The sequence below is a fragment of the Microtus pennsylvanicus genome, chromosome 11 (assembly GCF_037038515.1).
Source record: "Microtus pennsylvanicus isolate mMicPen1 chromosome 11, mMicPen1.hap1, whole genome shotgun sequence".
Lineage (NCBI taxonomy): Eukaryota > Metazoa > Chordata > Mammalia > Rodentia > Cricetidae > Microtus > Microtus pennsylvanicus.
In genome coordinates, this window is record NC_134589.1 from 48,321,293 (window position 1) to 48,345,843 (window position 24,551).

Genomic DNA, 24,551 nt, shown 5'->3' on the forward strand with positions numbered 1-24,551 from the left:
TCCACTTTAAGAATTTTATTTGGCCAGTGTGTATGCTTACAGTGTGTGTGTGCCACAGCTTGAACGTACGAAGTTCAGGAGAAAATCTGGACTCAGTTCCCGCCTTGTTCTTGTTTCTCCCTAGCTGTGTATTTGAGACCGACTGGCCTGCTTCTATCTATCTCTGCCCTTGCTGTGGGAGTGTAGGGATTACAGATGCACACCACTGCATTTGGCTTTTATCCCTCTGTTCCAGTGGTTAGACTCCAGTTGTCAGACTTGGACAACCAGCATTTGTATCCACTTGGCCATCTTGCTGGCCCTGTTTTCACCTTTATAGAGGTCTCCCGTATTAACGTTGGCGAATATGTTGTCAGTTTCCTTAGTATGTATCTAGATGTGGATTTGCTGTCTCACATGGTGATTGCTAACTTTTGGGAAACTGCCAAATTCCCTTTAATGTCTCTGCACCACTGTATAGTCCCACAAGGAATGCATTTGAGTTTCAGTTTCCCCACACATCCCTGCCAAAACTTGTTAAAAGCTTCGTTTTGTTTTCCAATATTAGGTGCCATACATGCTAAACAAGTATTCTATTGCTAAAACGTGCCCAGTTTCTCCCCTACTCCATTTTTAGATGAAGTCTCATTATGTAGCCCACACTGCCACTGAATGCACAGCAGTCCTGACTCCTAATGTCTTTTTATTGTAGCCATCCTAGGGGTTTAAAGTGCTGTCTTCTCCTTCAGCCTCTCCAGTGCTGAGATGACGAGCATGCACTGCTGTGACTTGATTTCTGCCTGGGTACCAGGAATCCAAACTCAGGTCTGCACCTTTGCAAAGCAAGTACTTTTATTGGCTGAACCATCTCTTACTAAAGCCCTGTTTTGTAATATGTTTTTAAAGGAAAAAGTAAGTTTTACCAGAGCCTCTAACCTAGTCAGAGAGCAGGAAAGAGAGGAAGACAGTGCAGTGAGCGATAGACAAAGTAACTAGATGAGGTTAGTGGCAAATGCTACTGAGTTAAGGATTTTGGATATTCTCATAAGGCAGAGGGAGGCACTGAGGATTTTGGCAGAAAATGACTTGATGATTTTTCTTTCTTTTTCTTTTTGTTGTTATTTTCTTTTCTTTTTCAAGACAGGGTTTCTCTGTGTAGCCCTGGCTGTCCTGGAACTTGCTCTGTAGACTAGGCTGGCCTCAAACTCACAGAGATCTTCCCCCATCTGCCTCCTGAGTACTGGGATTACAGGCATGTGTCTCCACTGTCCAGCGACAAGTATTCTTTGTTTAGAGCCAGATGAGGTGGCATATGCCTTTAATCCTGGCACTTGGGTGGCAGAGACAAGCAGATCTCTGAGTTCAAAGCCACTCTGGTCTGCAGAGCAAGTTCCAGGACAGCCAGGGCTACACAGAGAAACCCTGTCTTGAAAAACCAAAAAACAGAGTATCAGTCTAGGGAGCTGGGCATAATGACACACATCTTTAATCCCAGTACTGAGACAGATAGGCCAGTGTCTGAGTTCTAGGCCAGCCTGATCTTTGTAGCAAGTACAGAGCAGCTAGAGCTACATCATAAGACCCTGTCTCAAAAAACAATCACTAAAACAGTCTATTGCTAGAGATAGACTCATCGGTTAAGAGTGCTTGCTGTTTTTCCAGAGCACCTGAATTCAGATCTTAACACCAATGTTGGATGACTCACAACTGCCTGCTGCTTCAATTTCAAGAGACCAGTGCCCTCGTCAGGCCCCTTACACATTTGCGCACAGACACAGAGATGCATACACATGTGACACACACACACAAAGTTTATAATAATAAATACTGGTCTGAATGTTACCTGGAGAATAGTTTGGTAGGATGAAATGTGGTCCCACTAGGACCTCGGTGGTAGTTCGCCTGAGAGACGGTGGCAGACTGGGATTGTTTGGTAGCAGGTAGCAACAGTGTATGAATACAGCAACTATTTATTAAGAATAAACTCTGGCAATAATTAGATGTGAGGGATAAAAGAGATATCAAGCCTGCATTTATAGATGGGGCAACTGGTTGATAAGGAACACTAGATAAGATTAAATGACCATTTCCTGGAGCTGGTGATCAATATCTCGAGATAGGCTTTTTGAACTTGTGATGGCTGTGAGACAGCTAAGTGACATTGAGTAGAAGTTGGATATGCATGTTTAGTGCTCAGGAAACGCCTGGGCTAAATGTATAGTTTAGATGGAGATCTGAAACCACACGGGTGGATAAGATAGAATGGTCGAGTGAGAAGGTGCAGATAATAATTGATCCCTATAGCTAAACAGACAGTGAAGTGCCGGGAAAACCAGGTGTGGAGTATCATGGAAGCCAGAAGTTATCATTTTGAGATGGGCCAGATGTGGTGGTGCACACTTTTATTTCCAGAACTTGGAAGGCAGGCAGAGCTCTGTGAGTTCAGGCCAGCCTGGTCTCCATATCAAGCTCTAGACCAAACCAAATTACATAATAAGACCCTGTCTCAAAAACAAACAAGCAGGGCTAGAGAGATGGCTCAGTGGTTAAGGGCATTGCCTGCTCTTCCAAAGGTCCTGAGTTCAATTCCCAGCAACCACATGGTGGCTCACAACCATCTGTAATGAGGTCTGGTGCCCTCTTCTGGCCTGTAGGTATACACACAGAATATTGTATACATAATAAATAAATAAAATTAAAAAAAAAACAAGCAAAACAAGTGGATAACAGTTGCCAAAAATTCATGTCCCTAGTCCAGGAGTCCCCGGGAGTGAAGACTAGGGGTTGTTAGTACATGCTTTTTAAGAAAATGGAAGTTTTGCAGGATGGTGGTGGCATACCTTTAATCCCAGAATTTGGGAGGTGGAGGCAGTCGGATCTCTGAGTGCAAAGCCAACCTTGTCTATAGAGTGAGTTCCTGGACAGCCAGGGTTATACAAAGAAACCCTGTCTTGAAAAACAAAACAAAAAAATGGAAGTTTTACTTGGTACAATAATTGTGATTTTTAACCGAATCTTTGGCAACTTCTTTTCTAAAGGCCGGGATGCATCCAGAGCCTTTGTGACAGGAGACTATTCTGAAGCTGGCCTCGTGGATGATGTCACTGGCTTGTCCTCCTCTGAGATACTGATACTTCACAATTGGCTTTCATTCTACGAGAAAAATTATGTATTTGTCGGTATGTAGTCCTTGACCATTGCTATAGATTTCAGTTGCTTATTTTGCTGTATTTCTCAGGGAACCTGGATTCTTTAGGAACTGGGTTCAAGGTAAAAATTTGAAACCAGCCTGGGTTTTTCATGTTAAATTCTTGCTGTTAGTGCAGGAGTAATACCCAGAAGATGAAGTTGTGGTTAATCTCGGGAAAGGATTGCCAGGCTTTGTACTGAGACGTCAGTGGCCCTCAGTCAATGTCGTCTGTGTTGGATGTGAACAGGCAGCCTCCCTGTGGTCCAGTAAGTCAGAATGGCTTGAAGCCACTTGTGTGTGGTTCTGATGCTTCCCCTTGATTGCTCGCTGATGAAGCACACATCCTGAACGAACTGTTTCTGAGATAGAAGTTCTGCTCATCATACATTTATTTATCACTCACTCATTCATTCATTCATTCATTCATTCATTCATTCATTCATTCAGGGTTTCGTGTGGCCTAGCTGGTCTTAAACTCCCTATATAGATCAGGCTCGCATTGAGTCCCTGATCCTGCTACCTCCATGTCATGAATTAATGCCAGTTGTGTTTTGTCCTGCACTTGTTGCTTACTGATGGTACATGAGGGAACACAACTCTAAATGAGCAGACAACCGACAGACACTGATCACTACAGTCTTTCCTAAGTACCAAAAGCTGGGATGGCTGAGGCCAATCCTTTGGTCTGTGTAGCCCCACCTCTCATGGAGCTCCACGTGGGCATGATTGACTTCTTGCAGATACCATTGTCCTTTTACCACTGGAACAGGTCTAGGTTGGAATTTACTGCCCCTAATGCCTCTAAAGGCTTGCTTTCATTACTGCTTGGGCTTCTTATTCTGAGAATCCTGGTATTTTCCTTAACTCCTCTACTCGACATCCAGTTGTTCAAGCTCTGATTTTATAAGGTCTTTCCATTCCACTCTCCTTTGTTCCTCATCGTCATCCGCCGTTGCTCTTCCGCATCCCACATTCACACACCTTCCCGTGTTCCCTTAGTCTGTCCTAGATGGTTCCTCTGTACTCGCTGCACCTGTTTCTTCCTATTCTCCATGATGTTGCCAAGTGACAGCTGAAATGTTGCTGCCCTAATGAAGCCCTGCATGCGAGGCAAGCAGCCCTACAGACCAAGCTTCATCTCTAGGCCACACTTTTTTAATTCTGTTAGCCTGTCGGAAAGTCCCTGGTCATAGAGTCCTAAGTTGTTTTACTGCTTGTGACCAGCTAGGGTTGGGCTTTGTTTCTACTTTCAGCCTTTATCAGAAATGATTTAAAAGTAAATAAATCAAAAAAGAAAGAACTGGACTTTCCCAGCATCCACATGCAGCTCAACACTAACTCCAAAATACATTCTCACGCAGAGGTACCTGCAGGCAAAACACCACTGCATATAAAATAAAAGTAAACAAATCAAGAAAGAAAGAAAGAATCATATTCAGCTTCACTTATGCTCAAATGGGTCAGAGTTATTCTTGAGGTCTAGCTGATATTTTATGGTGAGGTTTTGTTTTATGTTTTTATTTTTCTTGGTTTTTGGAACAAGGTCTCATAGAACCCAGGCTGGCCTCAAACTTGTTGCATAGCTGATGTTGGCATTGAAGTCCTGATCCTGGATTAAGTGTCCCAAATGTAGCAGGCTTTCTTGTCGGACTGTCTTTGGACCACCAGCCCACAAATAGTGACTCAGAAACTTTTTTTTTTCGTTTTTCGAGACAGGGTTTCTCTGTTGCTTTGGAGCCTGACCTGGAACTAGCTCTTGTAGACCAAGCTGGCCTCGAACTCACAGAGATCCGCCTGCCTCTGCCTCCCGAGTGCTGGGATTAAAGGCATGGGCCACCACCGCCCTGCGGCATGTGCAACCATTGCCCAGCTCGACTCAGAAACCTTTTATTAGTTATAAAAGCTTAGCCTTAGCTTAGGCTTTTCCCCAACTAGCTCTTATAACTTAATTAACCCATATTTTTTTATTTACATTTTGCCACCTGACTCAGTTACCTCTTAGTATAGCACTTCCAACTTTCTCCAGGTCTGCTGGTGAGCTCATGATTTCTCGAGATTTCTCCTCCCGCACTTTCTCTCTCTCTGCCTGGAAGTCCCACCTATACCTCCTGCCTAGCTATTGGCCATTCAGATTTTTATTATACCAATCATCTTCACGCAGTGTACAAATATCTCACCCATGTATTGGGACTCCAGAAGCATGTACCACTATGTACAGCTTGGGTTTTGTTTGTTTGTTTGTTTGGGTTTTTTATTTGTTTTGTTTTGTTTGATACAGTGTCCAACTGTGTTGCCCAAGCTGATGTCGTACTCTGAGATCTGCCTGCCTCTGCTTCCTGAGTCCTGGGATTAAAGATGTGAGCCATCAAGCCTGGGGTAATTTTTTTGTTTTGTTTTTACTTTGGATGTTTAGTAACAATTTTATTATAAGACATTTCTGTTTCAAGACTATTTTCTTCTGAAATAAAATCATATATCTATCCAATGAAAAAGAAAGCAGCAAAGAGGAGTAAGAATGGAATCCTAAGACTTAACAAAGGATGCCATACCAAATACCAGGAACTGGTTTTCAGTGGCAAGCAGACTAGTTCTCCTGATGTGCTTGGGAATGAGTACATCACAGTAACAATGGGGAATGTGGTGGGGGCGCATGGTTGGAAAGCCCATGGGGAGAGTTCGGTTAGTCAGGATACAGTCAGCTGTAAGTAGTATTGCAGCTGTGATCCTCACTGTGCTGCAGAGCCTCAGGAATGTAGTTGGACATTCCTTTGGGCCACCAGCTCATAAATAATGACACGGAGACTTATTATTAATTATGAAAGCTCTGTCCATAGCTAAGGCTTGTTCCTAACTAGCTCTTATAACTTAAATAAACCTATTTATATTAATCTGTGTTCTATCATATGGCATTACCTCTCTTCCATCTTGTACGTCCTGTTTCCTCTCAGTGTCTCCTGGCATCTCTGTCCTTCCCAGAGTCCTCTCTGTCCCCAAAAGGCCCACTTAACATCTTCTTGCCTAGCTATTGGCCATTCAGCTCTTTATCACACCAATCACAACACTGCATCTTCATACAGTGTACAAATATTCCACAACACAGGAGCTTCCTCCCAGCATTTTGTTTTGTTTACTCCACCCACCTATGTTTTAACCTATGAGGGCCAAGCAGTTTCTTTATTTTTTAACCAATGACCTTCCTACATCATCTAAGACCTTCAGGGATATCAGAGGGTAAAGAAATTCCCAAGGTGCATATTGACTTGAACACAGTTAAGGAGCTATCGTCGTAGTGGCACTACTGGACCTCAAGGAAAGATGCAACTTTTATTATGATCTAGACACACACTTAGAGACCCAGCCGCTAAACCTGTTCTCATAATACAGCATCTGGAACGCTGCCTCTGCTCCTGCTATTCTCTCTTTAGATACCATGTCTAATGCTCAGCAAGATTGACTCATCCCATGCCATACAAAGCCCTGTGTACCCAAAAAGTTTTGTGGTAAGCCAATCTAAAGACTTCTAATCTGGCACTAAGGTCCTGATTCTTGATCTATTCATGTAGCACACATTTAAAACAGATGCTCTGTAGAAGTTGTTTTGAGTGCTGGGCCTCACAAGACACTTTGACATCTCAATTTAGGACTGTGAATAAAACATGGATGCATGCTTGGGGGCTGGAATTACCTTTGGAGCTGGTAGCCAAGGGAGATTTCTTGGAGTTGATGACAGCAAAATGGAACCTAGCAGAAGGAAGGGTAGCCATACTGAGATTTGGGAAGAGTGTAGCAGGCTGAGGAAGCAGTGGTGCCTGAGGTGGGTATCAGCAAGGCCTGGAGTACGTGCTGGAGTCCACAGGAATGAGGGAGCAAGTGACCTAAGAAGAGGCAGAGTGGACGAAAGGCTGGTGGAACCTGGAGGCCTAGGTAAGAAGTTTGTATGTTCTGTGCTTTGAGTAGCTACTAGAGGGTTTTAGTCGGGCATAGCAGTGATGAATGGTTTATGTTGAAAAAGAATACTTAAGGAGCTGGAGAGATAGATGGCTCAGGGGTTAAGAACACTGGCTCCTCTTTTTTTAAAAAAAAAAATATTTATTTATTATGTATACAATATTCTGCCTGTGTGTATGCCTGCAGGCCAGAAGAGGGCACCAGACCTCATTACACATGGTTGTGAGCCAATATGTGGTTGCTGGGAATTGAAGTCAGGACCTTTGGAAGAGCAGGCAATGCTCTTAACCACTGAGCCATCTCTCCAGCCCCTGGCTCCTCTTTTAGAGTACCAGATTCAGTTCCCAATACCACACGGTAGCTCACAGTCATCTATAACTCTGGTTCCATGGGATCTAACACCCTCTTCTGATCCCCACTGGGCTCTGAATGCATGTGGTGCACAGATAGAGGTTCAGTCAAAACACACACATAAAAAGTAAAAAGAGCATCATAAATTTGCAAAACTGAGTCAGGAGATTCTAGCCTAGGCTAGAGAGTGAGGCCCTGTCTTGAAATAAATTCAAGGTTACTAGGTAAGGACATGCCTTAATGGTAGAACACACATTTCCCATGTATGGAACCCTAGTTCTGGTCTGAGCACTAGGTGGGAAATGCCCCAGAAGCCTTGTGGAGGAGGTACTATAGGAAAGCTTGAGCTGCAGACGACTCCAGGAAGGCTGTTGTCTTACTCTGTGTTTTGAATAAGGTGGCAGCAGTGGAAATCGACAGGAATGAACAGAATCAGAATATACTTCAGAGAACTGACAAGATTTGCCCATTAGCCACGAATGAAGGGAAGTGCATATCTGAATGCAAAGGGATCACAAGAGATCCACTGCTCTTGACATAGATGGCCTGAGAGATGTATTAGTTTCTGTTGCTGTGATAAATTATCAGGACCAAGGCAACTCTATTTGGACCTAATGGTTCTAGAAAGAAAGTCCATAATGTCAGCAGAAGCATGGCAGCAGGCCATTAATCAGGAAACTGAGAGATCACATCTTTAAGTATAATCACAGATCAGAGAGAGGGTGTCAACTGGAAGGCCAGAAGAGGGCACCAGACCTCGTTACAGATGGTTGAGAGCCATCATGTGGTTGCTGGGAATTGAACTCAGGACCTTTGGAAGGGCATGCCTGCTCTTAACCGCTGAGCCATCCTCCAGCCCCCCGCAACACACTTTCTTTAGCAAGTCTATACTACCTTCCAAGTAGCACCACCAACTAGGCACCAAGTGTTCAAATGCCTACGCCTATAGAAGACATTTCTAATTTAAAGTAAAACCACAAGAAAATTGGTAAGGGGGTGAGTGGTACTTGAGAGTATGAATGAAGTCTAGGCCTTTCCGTTGGAACCTCAGTTCAGCTCAGTTGTTGACCCACACTGGCTGGGATAGCTAACCACACTACCTCCATCTTGATCAAAGCTCCTTGAAATGTTTTCTGGGACTTCCTCCATCCAGGAAGGTGGTGCCTTTTTTTCTTCTTTTTCTTTTTCTTTTTTTCTTGGTTTTTCCAAGACAGGGTTTCTCTGTAGTTTTGGAGCCTGTCCTGGAACTAGCTCTTGTAGACCAGGCTGACCTCGAACTCACAGAGATCCGCCTGTCTCTGCCTCCTAAGTGCTGGGATTAAAGGCATGCGCTACTACTGCCTGACTGAAAGTGGTGCCTTTTAAGAGACCTTTTGCACCTCAGGACTTGGACACAGTAAGCCATGGTTCTCACAGAGAACTGAACCTTTTTTTTTTTTTTGTGCTGTCTGTAAGCTGCAACCACTTGGTAGTTGCTTTCATAGCTTAAATATTAAGAAATTTTGAAAGCTAATTTAAAAATTAATATCCACTAAAGACTGAATCAGAAGAAAGTGGTGGAGGAGAAAGCATGGGCCAGTCTGGGTGGTCTAACTAACTAAATAGTTCTGTAAGACAAAGTAATTTGACATAGACCCAGAAAAATGTGAACTAATAAACTGTATATTCACCCAGCATTTACTAAATACGTAGTGTTCCCCCAAACACCCTCATGATTCTGTTCTCAGGGAACTGATGTGATCTGGTGGTGATAAAAACTTGATCATTTCCATATTGGCAGCTAGCTGACTCTTTAGCTCTAGCTAACCAGAACCACAGATTCTAAACTCAAAATAGTAAATGGCCTTGATAGTCTTTGCTATTTATTTATTTGTTTGTTATATATACAGTGTTTTGTCTGCAGGCCAGAACAAAAACACCAGATCTCATTACAGATGGTTTTTAGCTACCTGAACTCAGGACCTCTGGAAGACCACTGAGCCATCTCTCCAGCCCCCTTGAGTCTTTAAGTGACTCTGGAACTTCACAAGCGAGTCTCCGTTATCTTTGTTTCTCTCTACACTCTTCATCTTCCAAGCCCCCATAGAGAATAAGCTTTGAACGCTCAATGGCTTTTTTAGCCCAGAGTTCCAAAGTCCTTCTACAATCCTCCCAAAAATAACTGGCCAGGTCTGTCATAGCAATATTCCATGATTTTGGTGTCAGTTTCTGTTTTAGGGTTCCTGATGATGTGATAAAACACCATGCCCACAAGGAACTTGGGGAGAAAAGGGTTTATTTGACTTATCCTCTCTTGACCTTTTTCCTTGTTATCCTAGGGAGGTTGGTAGGAAGGTTCTACAGAGAGGATGGGCTTCCCACTTCAGAACTAACACAGGTAGAGGCCATGGTAACTAAAGGCATGGAAGCAAATGAACAGCAACAGAGAGAAAAACACAAGTTCCCTCCATGTAATGCCGAGTGGAGCTCCGCCAAGGGTAGCCGGGTGTGGTGCTCCCAAAAGAGGTAAGCAGGCTACCTTTCTGCTCTTCCACCTCTCCTGAATCCATCTTCTAAGCCATCCTTTTATTATTTATTTATTTATTTATGATCCAGGGAATCCAGAATTGACTGCTAAGCTAGGGAACTTACATGAGCTCTACATGTTAGGTCTTCTGAGTTCCATCCATTTCCTTACTGTGATAAAAATACCTGAAAGAAGCAATTTAAGGGGAGAAATTTTTAACCAGTTTTATGGTTGTAAAGTGTACAGTCCATCATGGCAGGGAAAGCATGGTAGAGCAGCTTGGTCTGTGGCCATTGAGATGTGTAGCTATCAGGTCTCATATCACTGTAAATGGGGAAGCTGAGTTTGTTGCAAAACCAGAAGCAGACATAGCCTTTAAGGCCTGCCCCAGCTAGTAACTTCTAGGTAGGTCTTAGTATCAAAGGTTCTACAACCTCCCCAGACTGCTCTAGCTGCTGGGAACCAAGTATTCAAGTATATGAACCTGTTGGAAACATGTCATATTCAAACCACAAGATGGGGAATTAAATAAAAATCCTGATAGTAGAACCTTTAGTAACTGAATGAAAACCTAGTGTTGAGAAATGCATGAGACCTGGGCCTCTTTCCTTACCCCTCAGTCTCCCAGAGATCCTGCTAAAGGAGAAATGCTGGTCTGGTACTTGAATGGCGCAGGTACTATTTCTTTTCTTTTTTAAAATTCAGTTTATTTAATGTGTATGTGGGAATGTCTGTGTATGTCTGTATATGCAGTTGCCTGCGGAGGCCAGAAAAGGACATTGAATTTCCAGGAACTAAAGTTATAGGCAGTTGTAAGCAGCCATGTGGATGCTAAGAATCTAACCCAGGTCCTCTGCAAAAGTAGCTAGTACTCTTAACTGCTGAGCCATCTTTGTGGCCCATAAATTTTCATAATTTTTTTTATTTTTAATTGTATATATACGGGGTTAGAGAGATGGCTTAATGCTTAAGAACACTTGTTACTCCTACAGAGGACCTGGTACCTACTGATGGCTCGCAGCCACCCATAACTCCAATGCCAGGGGGTCTGATGTCCTCTTTAGATGTCCAAAGGCATCAGTAACACATGTAGTGTTATGTCCAAGTTTCTGGTCCCCAAATAAATTACCGGAGCCAGATTTCCAATGCAAATTACATTAGGGTTTTTTGGGGTTTTTTTTGTTTGTTTGTTTGTTTTTGTTTTTTTCGAGACAGGGTTTCTCTGTGGCTTTGGAGCCTGTCCTGGAACTAGCTCTTGTAGACCAGGCTGGTCTCGAACTCACAGAGATCCGCCTGCCTCTGCCTCCCGAGTGCTGGGATTAAAGGCGTGCACCACCACCGCCTGGCTGATTTTTGTTTTTGTTTTTTTTTTGAGACAGGGTTTCTCTGTAGCTTTGGAGCCTGTCCTACCTCTTGTAGACCAGGCTGGCCTCAAGTTTGGACCACACCTCCACCACACCAACACGCAGTAGGTGAGGGAAGTACAACCCGAACCCACGGAAGGGGAAAACTAACTTAAAGGGGGAACACCATAGCCAGGAGAGTTTGAGTCCTGTCATCTTGCGGATGGCAAGGATAAGGTAGTTTCTGAACCCATTGGTCAGTTTTTTGGCGCGAAAACCTAAAAAAGAGCCATAAATTACTGACAAGGAATCTTCAAGGACAGAATGTCTTCCAAGATCATCTGGACCTCGTTCAGTTTTATGGTCTTGCTCCCTTTCTTCTGAATTGGCCATTTTTAGGGTATCTGTTCATGTTTCTGCTGTGGCAGCACATTTCTGCAGCTGAGATCGCCCACCCCCCAGCTCATTATATGGCTTAAGATGAAGCCCCTTCTTTAAAATGGAGTTTACAAAGTCAAGTCCTCATAGTAGTATACATGTTTACATACAGATAAAGCACTTATACATATAACATAAAAAGATAAACCAAAAAAATCATGTATGTGTGGATATGCGCATGTGAGTGTAAGTGCCCAAGAGTCCAAAGGTGGTGTGTCCCCGGAACTCCAGTTACAGGATGTTGTGAGCTGCCAGTGTGGTGTGTTCCCCGGAACTCCAGTTACAGGATGTTGTGAGCTGCCAGTGTGGTGTGTTCCCCGGAACTCCAGTTACAGGTTGTTGTGAGCTGCCAATATGGTGTGTTCCCCGGAACTCCAGTTACAGGTTGTTGTGAGCTGCCAATATGGTGTGTTCCCCGGAACTCCAGTTACAGGATGTTGTGAGCTGCCAGTGTGGTGTGTTCCCCGGAACTCTAGGTACAGGGTGTTGTGAGCTGCCAGTGTGGGTGCAGCGAACCAAACTTAAGTCCTCTCAAAGAGCAACATGTGACCGGGCGGTGGTGTGTTCCCCGGAACTCTAGTTACAGGATGTTGTGAGCTGCCAATGTGGGTGCAGTGGACCAAACTTAAGTCCTCTCGAAGAGCAACATGTGACCGGGCAGTGCGCACGCCTTTAATCCCAGCACTCGGGAGGCAGAGGCAGGTGGATCTCTGTGAGTTCGAGACCAGCCTGATCTACAGAGCTAGTTCCAGGACAGGCTCCAAAGCCACAGAGAAACCCTGTCTCGAAAAAACAAAAAATATAAAAAAAATAAAAGAAGAGCAACATGTGCTCTTATCAGCTGAGCTTTCTTTAGCTCATGTACTGTTTCTTGACTACTTCTGCCTGTTCAGCCAGAGATGGTCCTCAGTTTCCAGTCTGTCAGCACAAATTACTCCTGCCTGCAGGAGAGTGCTGTGGGAGGTGGACCCATTCTCTGATGCCCTTGGGTACTGTTTTATTTTTATTTTCTTTGCAAAACAATCACAGGTGACAATCCTAGACTGGCCTTGAACTCTCCCCAAGGATGACCTTGAATTTCTGATCCTTCTGTGTCTACTGAGACAGGAATTACCAGTATCCACCACCATCATACTTGGCTTATGCAGTACTAGTGTTTGAACTCAGGGCTTTGTGCGAACTAGGCAAGTACTCTGCCAACTGAGCTATATCTCCAGATGTTGTTAAAGCACTGTGGTGATTAGAGTATAGCTTAATGGTAGAGCTCTTGCTTAGAACATGGCCCTGTGTTCAATCCTGAGCTCCATTAAAAGCAAAGCAACAGGGGGCTGGAGAGATGGCTCAGTGGTTAAGAGCACTGGCTGTTCTTCCAGAGGACCTGAGTTCAATTCCCAGCAACCACATGATGGCTAACAATCATCTGTACTGAGATCTGGCACCCTCCTTTGGTGTGTGGGCATTCATGGAGGCAGAATGTTGTACACATAAGAAAGAAAGAAAGAAAGAAAGAAAGAAAGAAAGAAAGAAAGAAAGAAAGGAAGGAAGGAAGGAAGGAAGGAAGGAAGGAAGGAAGGAAGGAAGGAAGGAAGGGAGAGAAAGAGAGAGAGAGAGAAAGAGAGAGAGAGAGAGAGAGAGAGAGAGAGAGAGAGAAAGAGAGAAAAAAGAAAGCAACAAACCATTAAAAAAAAAAAACACTAGAACCCTGAGTATTTCCAGGAAGTGCAGGCTAGATAGAAGTCTCTTCCTGCTCAAACACAGTACAGTGAGTGGGGCTATAGAAATTATTCCAAATGTTCTTTTAATTATCTGGTCAACCACATTCAAACTTCAGCTCCACTTTCTCACATCTCCTTTAGCTCTGGTAAGGTGACAGTGGAAACCAGAATCTGGACAAGGGTCCCAGACTCAAAGGATCAAACTGACAGTCAAGCTCTTATTGAGGAGGATTGGGGAGAGGGGCTGCATTCCTACATTCTAAGCTATGTAGAGCTACCTTTTTTGTTTGTTTGTTTTGGTTTTGGTTTGTTTGAAATAGGGTTTCTTTTTCTAATAGTCCTGGCTGTGCTAGAACTCTCCTTATAGACCAGTGCTGGGATTAAAGGCATGTGCCACCACCACCCAGCTTAGAGCTGCCTTCTTCTGTCAGGGATCTATCCATCCATTGAGTGAGCAGAAGCAAACAGTCAAAGCCACCAGCTTTCTCCAAGTATAGCCACTGTTCCCATCCATTCTGCTTTTCTTTGGGGGAGTAAAGTGACGGTTCAGAGACAGAGCTTTTATGGTACCGTTGGAGCCTAGTCTCCCACTTACCAGGACAGTCTGGGATCTGGATGTCCTTCTTGGGACACAATCCTGGATACAGGTAGACTCAGAGGACACTGGTAATCGTAGGAGGTGCTAGAAACCTGTGGTGCGCAATTAGATGCTTCCTGTACCCCTTGAGAGCCTCCCCTCCCCCAAGATTCTTCCGGATCATGAACTCCCTGGTATGCAGGACTGAATCGCTCAGGCCATGCCTTTCCACAGAGTCCTTCGAGACCTGTTCCTGAGCCTCAACCCAGTGTTGTTTGCTGATGTGCATCTCTGAAAGGAGCGTTGTGAGCAGGGACCAGGTGTAGAGTAACAGTCACTGGTGGAATGGACAGGTGAACTGAGAAGGGAGTCATTTTGGTGCCTAAGCAGCTCTGCTCATGGATAAGATACAAGTGAAATGCTTTCTAACAGTGCCAGTTCCTCCACCAGTATGTGATCCTGGTCCTAAGCACTGGAGCCCAGGGTCAGTTTCATGAATGTCACTTTCCTTCTGCAAGGCCTCTGAGTCTGTCAGAGATCAAATGCAGTACCTGAAGTAATTTAGGTTCTTCGCCCAGGACAGGAGGTTGCCATGCTATGCTGGGCCAGACTGGGATCCTTCTTCCCTAAAACCTAGCAATCTCAGGAGTTGGATCCATGCAGAGCCAACACAGCTTGCTGCCACACAAATATCAAGGTCCACCCTGTCAAGTGCTCCGAGCCCAAAGATGAAGTTGCTGTTGAGCATGGATGTAAAGAAAAGAGGAACAGGGCTGCTCACTGACTAGTCAGGGAGACTTCTCAGTCTCTAGTCACCAGTTCAGGGAAGTGGCATTGCTGTTGCTTGAGAAAGAAAAGGGGCTGAGGCAAAAGCACAATGAAAGGGACATGATCTCTTGCTTCCTTCTGGAGGTGGTAGTATTAGCATTGTGTGTGGAAAGCCAGAGGAAGAGGAGAGCTTATGGCCCAGAATGAATGAAGTTGAGAGAAGTGGAATGAAGGGCATCTCCTTTTCATAATACCCTGCAATTGTTTCTTCCTCTTGTCCCAGGGACTTGTATGTTTGTGTTTTTAAGAAATCCTCTTTCCCTTTTTCCTAGTGGAGGTGTGAACAGAGACTGGATTGGTGTCCCCAGGAAGATGTATAAGCCAGGGGCCAAAGAGCCCCACTGTGTGTGTGTGAGAACAACTGGCCCCCCTAGTGACCAGCAAGACAACCCTAGACACTCAAATCGTGGGGACTTGGACAATCCCAACTTGGAAGAATACACAGGCTGCTCACCTCTGGCCATGGCGTGTTCCTTCCCGCTCTGAGATGGTGTCCTGTGTGTTGATGACACATGGAGAACCTTTCCTACATCTCCAGGAAGCCCTTAATGCTTATGCTGTAAGAGGCTCCTGGCATGAAAACAGGAGGGCCACAGACACCAGCCTCACTCTGCAAATGTGAGTCACGATTCTATTGACTGAGACAAGAGCCTGATAGCCTGCCTGGTATGTTCAATTTGTTTTGACACTGTTTGGAACCTTGGTCCCCTGTCATCTTCCTTCAGAGCCTGCAGACATTCATGAGCACAGTGTGATCAACATAGAACTGCCTGGATAGAGAGCCTGTGTGCTCCAGCAAGGGACTTCGCATGAACTCATTGCTGCCCTACCCAGAGCTTGTGCTCTTCCCATCGTGCCAGTCCTGCTGGTACTTGGAGCTGTAACAGAAGAAGACTGTTGTGACTCTCAGCAGAGGAGCAGGCATTGCCCAAGAAGCTGTGCATCTTGCAGAATCAAGGTAACTGTTCTAAGTCACAAGGTAATTGTCCAAGCTTGCAGAACAGTCAACTTTAATGACATTTCTAAACCTCTACTCCAAGGAAAACTTCAATTTACTGACTCCATCAGAACTGGGCTGGTACAGTGAGATGTGAAAATACACTGGGATGGGCTGATTCTGGGCTAGGTAACTTTTTACTTACACAGACGGAGCACACCCAGATTCCCCCTGCCCAAGTGGACATTAAGCAGCTCCCTTCCCTCATATCATTAATGTGAAATTTTTCCTCTACTCCCTGAGTTTCTATAACTACCACACATTTTGAAAGGGGCTTCTCAGCCCCATTCACTGCCAAAAATTCCCCTTTTTTCTCTGCAGGGTCAGTTCTTACTGATCTTTATTGTTGTTGCTCGTTTTAGTTTTTGAGACAGGGTCTCCTGTAGCTCTGGCTGTCCTGGAAGCTCCTAGGTAGACCAGGCTGGCATGGAACTCACAGGGATCTATCTGTCTCTGCCTTTCAAGTATTGGGATTAAAGGCCTGTGCCGCTATGCCTTGCAAATTCTTACCTCTTTTGATCTCTGCTACTTTTTTAAAAAATGACTTGACTTTTTGAGATAGGAGTTCATGTATCCAGGCCAGCCTTGAATTCAATGTGTGGTCATGTGCTCCCATGCTCAGTTTATGCAGTACTAGGGATTGAACCAAAGCTGTATGCATGCTAGGCAAGCATTTTACCAACTGAGCTACATCCCTAGGCCCTAAATCTTCATAGCTCTTGACTCTGTTGACCATGCTGTCCTGCACGGTCCCTATAAAGTCCTCACTTGCTGCACTGATCACACTGCAGTGCCTCCTTCTGTGTCTCTGAAAGCTTCGTCCCTAGGAACCCTCTTTGGCTTTTCTTTCTCCTCCTTCAGGCAGTACACTGCTAGGCTGTATCTCGGATCCAAAGGGCTTGAAAATAAAGAAACTTGTGAGCTCTTTCTAAAGACGCTGCAAATCTCACATTGCTTTTTTTCTCTTGCGTACATGATGTATGTGTGTGCATATATCCGTGAAATGCGATGCTAGAGATCTTTCTATGCTTCTCTCCTCCTTATATGAGGCAGGGTCTCTTACTAAACCCGTAACTTATTAGACAATCTAGCTGGCCAGCAAACTCCAGGAACCCTCCCGTCTCTTCCTCCCCAGTGTTAGGCTACCGGTGTATATCTTCATACCTAGGTTTTTACAGGATCTGAACTCCAGTCCTTATACATATGTCAAGTTCTTTTTGTTTTTTTGGTTTCAAGACAAGGTTTCTTTGTGTAGCTTTGGAGCCTGTCTTGGCACTTGCTCTGTAGACCAGGCTGGCCTCGAAGTCACAGAGATCTGCTTGCTGGGATTAAAGGTGTGCCACAGCCCAGCCATGTGGCAAGTTCTTTACCAGGTGAGCCATGCCCCAGCTCTACAAACCTGACATTGCTAATGCCTCCATCCTCCCTTGTCACCAGATATCTTGTTTTCAGCTGTGAATCTGACACAAACTTAGGGTCACCCAGAAAGAGAATCTCAACTGAAGAATTGCCCAGATCACATTAGCCAGTGATCACGTTAGAGTGTGGCATGTCTGTGAGGCATTTTTTCCCTTTCTTTCATTTGTTCTTTAAAACAAAAATGAATAAAAAAAATCATTTCTTTTTTTTTTCTTTTCTTTTTTTGGTTTTTCTGTAGTTTTTGGTGCCTGTCCTGGAACTAGCTCTTGTAGACCAGGCTGGCTTCGAACTCCCAGAGATCCACTTGCCTCTGCCTCCCAAGTCCTGGGATTAAAGGCGTGCGCCACCACCGCCTGGCAAAAAATCATTTCTGTATGTAGTCCTGGCTACCCTGGAACTTGCTGTGTGACAAAGCTGCCTTAAATTCAGAGATTCCATCTGCCTCTGTCTCCTGCTGCTTAGATTAAAAAAAACATTAAGAAGCACCATGCCTGATCCCTTTTTCTCCCTCAGTGTGCATGCATGGGGATTACGTAATTTCTTAAATTGCTAATTGAGGGCACATGTGGAGGTGGGCACCAGCCCTGAGTAGGTGTAGAGAGAGAGAGAGGCGTCTGCTGAGCAAGCCAGCTAGCAGCATTGCTCCAGTTTCTGCTTCATTGACTCTTGCTGACTTCCCTAAGTGAAGTGTTACCTGGAAGTGTACAATGAAATAAATCTTTTCCTCCTTAAGTTGCTTTTGGTCAGGACACCATATGACCATCCCACCATCCCACACTGCCCTAGGGAAAAGCCTGGCAAGTTGTCAGAATTCCTGCCTCCTGTCCAGTCTGCACCTTTGAGTCCTACCTGCTAGCTCTTCCCCTTTATCCCTCCTCCTGTGTTTAGGCTGACAGATCTTAATGTTCCACCCGCTTCCCTGATGTGGTAGATTGTAGGCACAGGCTGCCCAGACCTAAAATAATCATTCAGAAACTATATTATTTGAAATATTGTTTGGCCAATAGCTTAAGCATATTGCTAGCTAGCTCTTACATCCTAAACTAACCCATCTCCATTAATCTGTGCATCACTACTCCCAGCATGGCGGGCTCCCGCACAAGTGTCTGTCTCCTGTGGCAGCTACACAGGGCTTCTCCCTGACTCTGCCTACTCTCTCTCAGCATTCAGCATGGTCCTGTGTGACCCGCCCCCCACACCTAGCTCTACTCTACCCTCTCACAGGCCAAAGAAGCTTCTCTATTCATTAACCAATAAAAGCAACATATAGAGAGGGGGAGAGGAGTGGGGGGAGGGGGAAGGAAATGGGAGGCAGGGAGGAGGCGGAAATTTTTTCAATAATTAAAAAAAAGAAGCAACACATATACAGAAGAACTTTCCACACCGGTAGATCATCTTTCTTCATGATGATCAGGGTAGTCCCCACTTAAACTTCCCATGGTATCTTAGTTAGGTTTTTTTATTGCTGTGATGAAGCACCATGATCAAAAGGCAATTTGGGGAGGAAAGGGTTTATTAGGCTCGCACCTCAGCATTGCTGTTTATCACTGAAGGAAGTCAGGACAGGAACTCAAATGTGAGGATCCCAGAGGCAGGAGTTGATGCAGTCATGGAGGGGAGCTGCTTACAGCCTTTTTTACCCTGCCTTGCTCAGCCCACCTTATAGAATGCAGGGTCACTAGTCCAGGGATGGCATCTCCCACCATGGCCTGGACCCTCCCCATTCATCACTAAATGAGAAAATGCCTTATAGCTGGATCTCATGGAGGCATTTCCTCTGATGAGTCTTAACTTGTGTCAGGTTGACACAGAAAGCCAGCCAGTACACAGGGGTGCCCTGTATCCTTGAGGGTCACATGCAGCATTGTGGCAGAGGGGTCCCCTGCACTGCCTGTCTGGCTTTTAACTGTCTATTTCTTTCCTATGTGCCCTGCTCTGCAGTCTTGTTCTGTGTAATCCCTATGCACAAACCCTTCCTTCTGGAGAATCTCTCTTACTCCATTAGTCTTCCATTTAGTTCTCAATAGTCCTGTCCACAGAGTAGGTTTCAACTCTTGCCCAGCTCTCCACCAGCACTTGGTTGCTCAACCCCCATGGGCATGATGGTGCAACCCTTGAACCTTAGCATTTGGGAAACAGAGACAGGCAGATCTTTGAGTTCGAGATTAGTTTGGTCTATATAGCAAGTTCCAGGCTATCTAGGACTACAGTGAGACCCTGCACTCCCCCCCCCCCCCGCTAAAAAAGAATCTATCTTCATGGGCTTGAGCCATGAATCCCATCAGCCTCACACTGGACTGATTCATACACTCATGAACATTGTACTCCCGGGGCAGGAACTGACAGTGAACTAATCAAGGACCTTGTTCTGAATTCTAGACAGCCTGAGTCTGGTTCCTAGGTGCTGGGATTAAGGGGAGTAGGACCATCCAAGTTCATAAGAGACCCCCACAAAATTAGCTAGATCACCACAGCTAGTCTGAGTTGAGGGCAAGCAAAATGAAAGAGGGCTAGAGAAAGGAACACATTAGTCCAGGATATATCCTGAACTAATCCTGAAGACCTGTTCACTAGAATTGTTTTTCTTTCTTTTTTTTGTACTAGATTTGAAGTTTTTGGACCAGATCTTAATCTGCAGCCCCCTAGACGTTTTGACATTCTCTGAAGCCACAGTGCCACTTCATCTTAGCCAGTGGGAAGCTCACCATGGGTGAATCCTTAGAGTTGCTTTGAAATAATGGAAGAGGAGTCCAGGATTCTTTGGACAACTTGCATGGGGCCAGACAACTGAAATTCCATCTGCACTCCCATGTATCACTGAAACTTCCATCAGGGGGGCAGGGAGCACAGCAGCTGCTCACTCTACACAAAACACTTACTTTGTGACATCTGTCAACGTGTCACATGAAATGTAAAGGGTAGCTGTTCAAGTTGTTTGTTCGCATAACATCTTTTAAGTATTTTTAATACTTTTTAAGTATCTTGCCTGCATGTACATCTGTGCACTACATATATGCCGGATGCCCTAGGAGGCTGTGAGCTTCCATGTGGGTGCAGAGAATGGAACCTGGGTCCTTTGTAATAGTTGCACTGAGCCAACTCTCCTGCCGTCTTTTACTGTTGTCATTTGGGGTTTGTTTTTGCTTTTGAGAAAAGGTTTCCTCTGTGTAAGTAGCCCTGGCTGTCCTGGAACTCACTTTGTAGACCAGGCTAGTCTCGAACTCCACCTGCCTCTGCCTCCTGAGTGCTGGGATTAAAAGGCGTGTGCTACCACCACCCTTTTTTTTTTTTTTTAAGGTTTTTGAGACAGGCTGTTCTGGAACTAGCTCTGTAAACCAGGCTGGTCTTGAACTTACAGAGATCCCCTCACCTCTGATAAAAGATGTGCACCACCATCTGGCTCAATTTTTTAAAATTGTTTTTTTTAATGCTCATTGGTACTTCTACTTGGGCTAGAAGTATCCATAAATGTCTTTAATTAAAGCTTCCACTTAAAATTCACAGTTTTACCTTATTTTTATTATAAGGAATTATTACAGAAAATGAAAATATCAATATTTGAAAAATACATTCCATTACACAGACTCCAAAGAAACAATGCTGCTAAGCGCCATGGTCCCAGATGATGCTATTATTCCCACACTGATCTCCACCAGAGTGGTTTGGAAGCCAAAGTGATTATCCAAACATGTGCCTGCCGTTTTAAAAAGTCCAGCTGCTGCCTTGTCTTGGTACCATAAGGATGTCATGGAACACATAGTTCCACACAGCTGCCAAACAGGCAGGTCAGTAAGCCCAGCAGTCCCAGACTTCTCGCTAGGGCAAACCATTGTTGTCAGTTTTAGCAGTTAATATTTATGCCAGTGATCCTCCAGGGAAAGTCTTTAAGGCATCTACAATGTCTGGGAACTTAAATATTTAGATAACCAATCACACACTCAGGTTTTCCACCAGCTCAGTTCTGTAAAGTGAGCATGGCTCAGAGGCCTGTGCTGAACTGCTTCCTCTGTTGGGCTGGCAGAGTGCTCTGAAGCTTCAGGAGGTTCTAGGGGGCGGTCCTGAAGGAAGACAGTGTCTGTGAGGGAGGCACACACTTACTTGTACATGATGTGGTTGCTGTGTCTCAGGCCTAAGTATTTGGCAGTTCAGCCAAGTTCTTTTCTCCAGGTAAGGAAATCCTAAATGGAGGCTTTGCCCCGCCACCCCCACCCGCCTTGTCTGCGAATAAGACTAGGGCTGGACAGTTCAGACACAAACTGGGAAGGGCAGTGAGACCACACACCCAGTTCCCTGAAAGACCCATTCAAGGAAAGTAGGAAGCTGACAGGCTCAGGGCTCTGAGGTAGAGGATAAAAACATCATGTCGAACACAATCCTTGGAGAGAATGGCAGGTGAACAGAGCCTTGACTAGTCATTGGGGTGGAATAGGCCCAAAACTCGTGTTCTAACACATCACTGAGTGAGACACCAATGAAAAGACAACTGGAAACAACAGAGTCCTCAGCGTAGGCACTTAAGCTTGTGGAGCATCACTGTGTTAGAGGGTCATAGCAAACTAGTTTAAGCACATCGTTTGTACTTGTCTTTAAAAAACAAAAAACCCTTGATACACTGTACAGTAAGACTAGTGATGAACAGGAGGCAGTTAAAAAGCTAGGTGAGCACGGCACTGCTAACTGATGCAGCAATTGTTTCAGTAAAGTTTACTCTTCCTGCTTTGCTCATTCACAACTGGCAACTTTTTGAGTGAATAAAATGAAGTTTTGCTTCTAGTTCTCAAGAACAGCTAAGCAGTTTCATGGTGCAGTCTGGTCAGCATGGAGAGAGCACAGAGAGATAGATACACAGTAAGTGTGTTCCTGGCTAGGGCAGTGGACAGCAGGAGTCAGTGCATGGTCGGGCTGTGGAAGGATGCCTGAGCCATGCCTACAGCATGGGTACAGTCCAAGTCACACGGCCCCTTTCAGCTGCTCACTACACTGACCTCTAAAGGAATAGAAGCTTGAACCCACATTTTTAGGCATGATTTTCAGATTGTAAGTACAGTTATAAGAAGATTGTTATGGAAACGTGTTGTAGGGCAAGGACAAAATGATGAGATTTATAATGATTCCCTATTTTCCCCTCTTCTGTGAACATGACAACCCAAGCGTATGTGTACCGACCACCTAGTTCACAGCAGAACCACAACTGCCTTAAGAATAATGGCACCAACTAAATTCTAGGTCTCTGTGGCCCCTTTTAGGCACCAAAAATTGGAAACTGACCACATGCTTCATATAGCTGTTAGCCAAGACTGGCTAAATAGTTCCATAAAAATTCCCTATGAAGTAAGTCCCAGGCTGTGGGACAGTGGCACTCCTCTAAGTAACTCTTCTTTTCAAACCCTGTGTACAAGCTAATATTAACATAGAAATCACACAAGTATTTTTAGAAAGTAGCACACTGGTTTATCAGTACATTTTATACATATATAGGCAGTAAAAAGTCTAACTGCACAGAGGACATACCACTATCCAAGAAAGAAAGTGATGCCAAAAGTCCCTTTTATTTATACATCTGTACTTCATTAATGCAAATAATGTAGGGTTATCAAATGTCTCAAAAAAAAATCAGTGTGTGTAATTGACATTGTTAATCTCTTAAGAGTAAACTAGATAGTATTCATCTTGGAGCAGTGTGTTTTCATTTCTTTAAAAAAATAATAAGTGGTAAAAGTTTATCTTTCAGTGTGCAATAAAATAAAATTAAAAAATTAAAATTCCAAAACAGAAATAACCCAAAACACTGGTCAAACTTTAAAAAGAAAGAGGCCCAGTATCCTAGGGTTAGTACAGGCAGCAGTACGAACCAATGCCCTGTGCTTCAGAGCCTTGCTCCACATTTCAGGCAGACTTCCAAAACAGGCTGTTCAGAGTTTGGCCAGGGCCTTTGGCTGCTGGCTCTGATGGGACAGGGCACTACTCACAACTGGCACCAACTGCACTCAGCATGCAAGGCAAGGTTTTAGCTTTGGAAGGATGTCAGGGAGAGAGGACCTGGACTGAAGTCGTACTCATCTTTCTCATCAGTATAAATTTCTTCCTTCATTGGCAGTTTTCCCTTTAGGATTAGTGTGTGCGGAGGTTCAGTCCAGGCTGGCCATCAGAACCACTGATAGGAGGGCATGTGAAAGGATTTCTGAACATGGATTTGTGAATTGGATTCATCAATGATGCAGCTTTAGAAAAAGTGCAGCACAGCCAAAGTGCATTTCTCCTACCACTCAAGTGGCAGTGACTGGGGACTCCACAGACAGGACGCAGCAAGACGAGAGAGAGACAGCTGCTAGGTGTCAAGCTGCCACTACACTCTGACACCCAGCAGTATCAACATTGGTAAAGCTTTTGGTTGTTAAGGCCACAATTTTCAGCTCTCATCTTTCAACCCTGTTTAGAAAGATTTCACCTTTTTAAAAGGGGCAGCTCACTAAAAAATACAGCTTAGCTTAAAAAAGAAAGAAAAGACTTGAGGGCAAGAGGTTCCTGTTACCTTTATGAAAACACTGTGCATTCTAGGCCATAGCCACTTAGAGTAGCCACCACCCTGGAGTAATCCGCTCTCATCTAGCAGCTGCTCTCTACTCTCAGGCTCTGCCTCTAAGTCAGCCCAGGCAGGAAGACTTTGTGGATTCTCTGAGGTGGATATACTACCAGAAGGGAAAATTGTCTCAAGTGTCCTTGTGTGCTGCTAGCTGATTCCTATCACATTTGCCACGCAGGCTACACTGGCCTGGTCCAACCAGTGAGACATCTAGTGCAAAAGACCACAGTCTGACATAGTCATACAGAATCATCTGAAATGGGATCACATCATGGTCTGTAATTGTTCCAGTCTTCTGCCACAGGAAGACAACTGCCAGCTCTTGCTCTGGGTAGGAAGCAGGCTGGTGAGTAGAGCAGCTGCTGGGGAGGAGCCAGGGGGTGCAGACCTGGACCCTCCTGGGGGCTCACTAAGAGACTCCACCCAGAGTCAGTACATCAAAGCAAATGTTGCAAACCCGCACAGGCTTGTTCAGGTCAAACTTTATAATTGGAATCTCCTTGGTTGAGCATTTATGGCAAAGAAGACGGCCGCAGTGACGACTGTGGAGGCAAAGAAAGAGTATGAGAAGCATTGAAGAAAAGATTATTCCCAAGCCAGTCTCTGACTGACATCTGTGGCCAACACGTAACATGTAGTTATTAACAAAATACTAATCATGGCTGAATTTAAACATG

The 24,551-nt window shown here is 44.6% G+C and overlaps 2 protein-coding genes across 9 annotated transcripts in view; one reads left to right on the plus strand and one right to left on the minus strand.

Moving 5' to 3' along the window:
- Cyb5d2 (cytochrome b5 domain containing 2) overlaps positions 1–24,551 on the plus strand; it is a 30,581-nt gene that overhangs the window by 2,464 nt on the left and 3,566 nt on the right. The window contains exons 2-5 of one of the 7 annotated variants that reach the window (XR_012912343.1): positions 3,018–3,158; positions 9,787–9,973; positions 15,148–15,854; positions 19,896–20,727. Coding sequence is in view for 2 of the 7 variants with exons in the window: in XM_075991744.1 (XP_075847859.1) it covers positions 3,018–3,158; positions 9,787–9,973; positions 15,148–15,361 (542 nt within the window). In the remaining 5 variants the exon portion in view is untranslated. Of the gene's footprint in view, positions 1–3,017; positions 3,159–9,786; positions 9,974–15,147; positions 18,561–19,895; positions 20,728–24,551 lie in introns of those variants that run through there. The other 6 variants (XR_012912341.1, XR_012912344.1, XR_012912342.1 and 3 more) reach the window with 6 other exon arrangements.
- The window catches only part of Ankfy1 (ankyrin repeat and FYVE domain containing 1), a 62,869-nt gene continuing 59,106 nt past the window's right edge, over positions 20,789–24,551 (minus strand). For both annotated transcript variants that reach the window (XM_075991741.1, XM_075991743.1), the window contains one exon: positions 20,789–24,416. In XM_075991741.1, the coding sequence (XP_075847856.1) occupies positions 24,284–24,416 (133 nt within the window). In that variant the 3' untranslated portion in view covers positions 20,789–24,283. The remainder of the gene's footprint in view (positions 24,417–24,551) is intronic.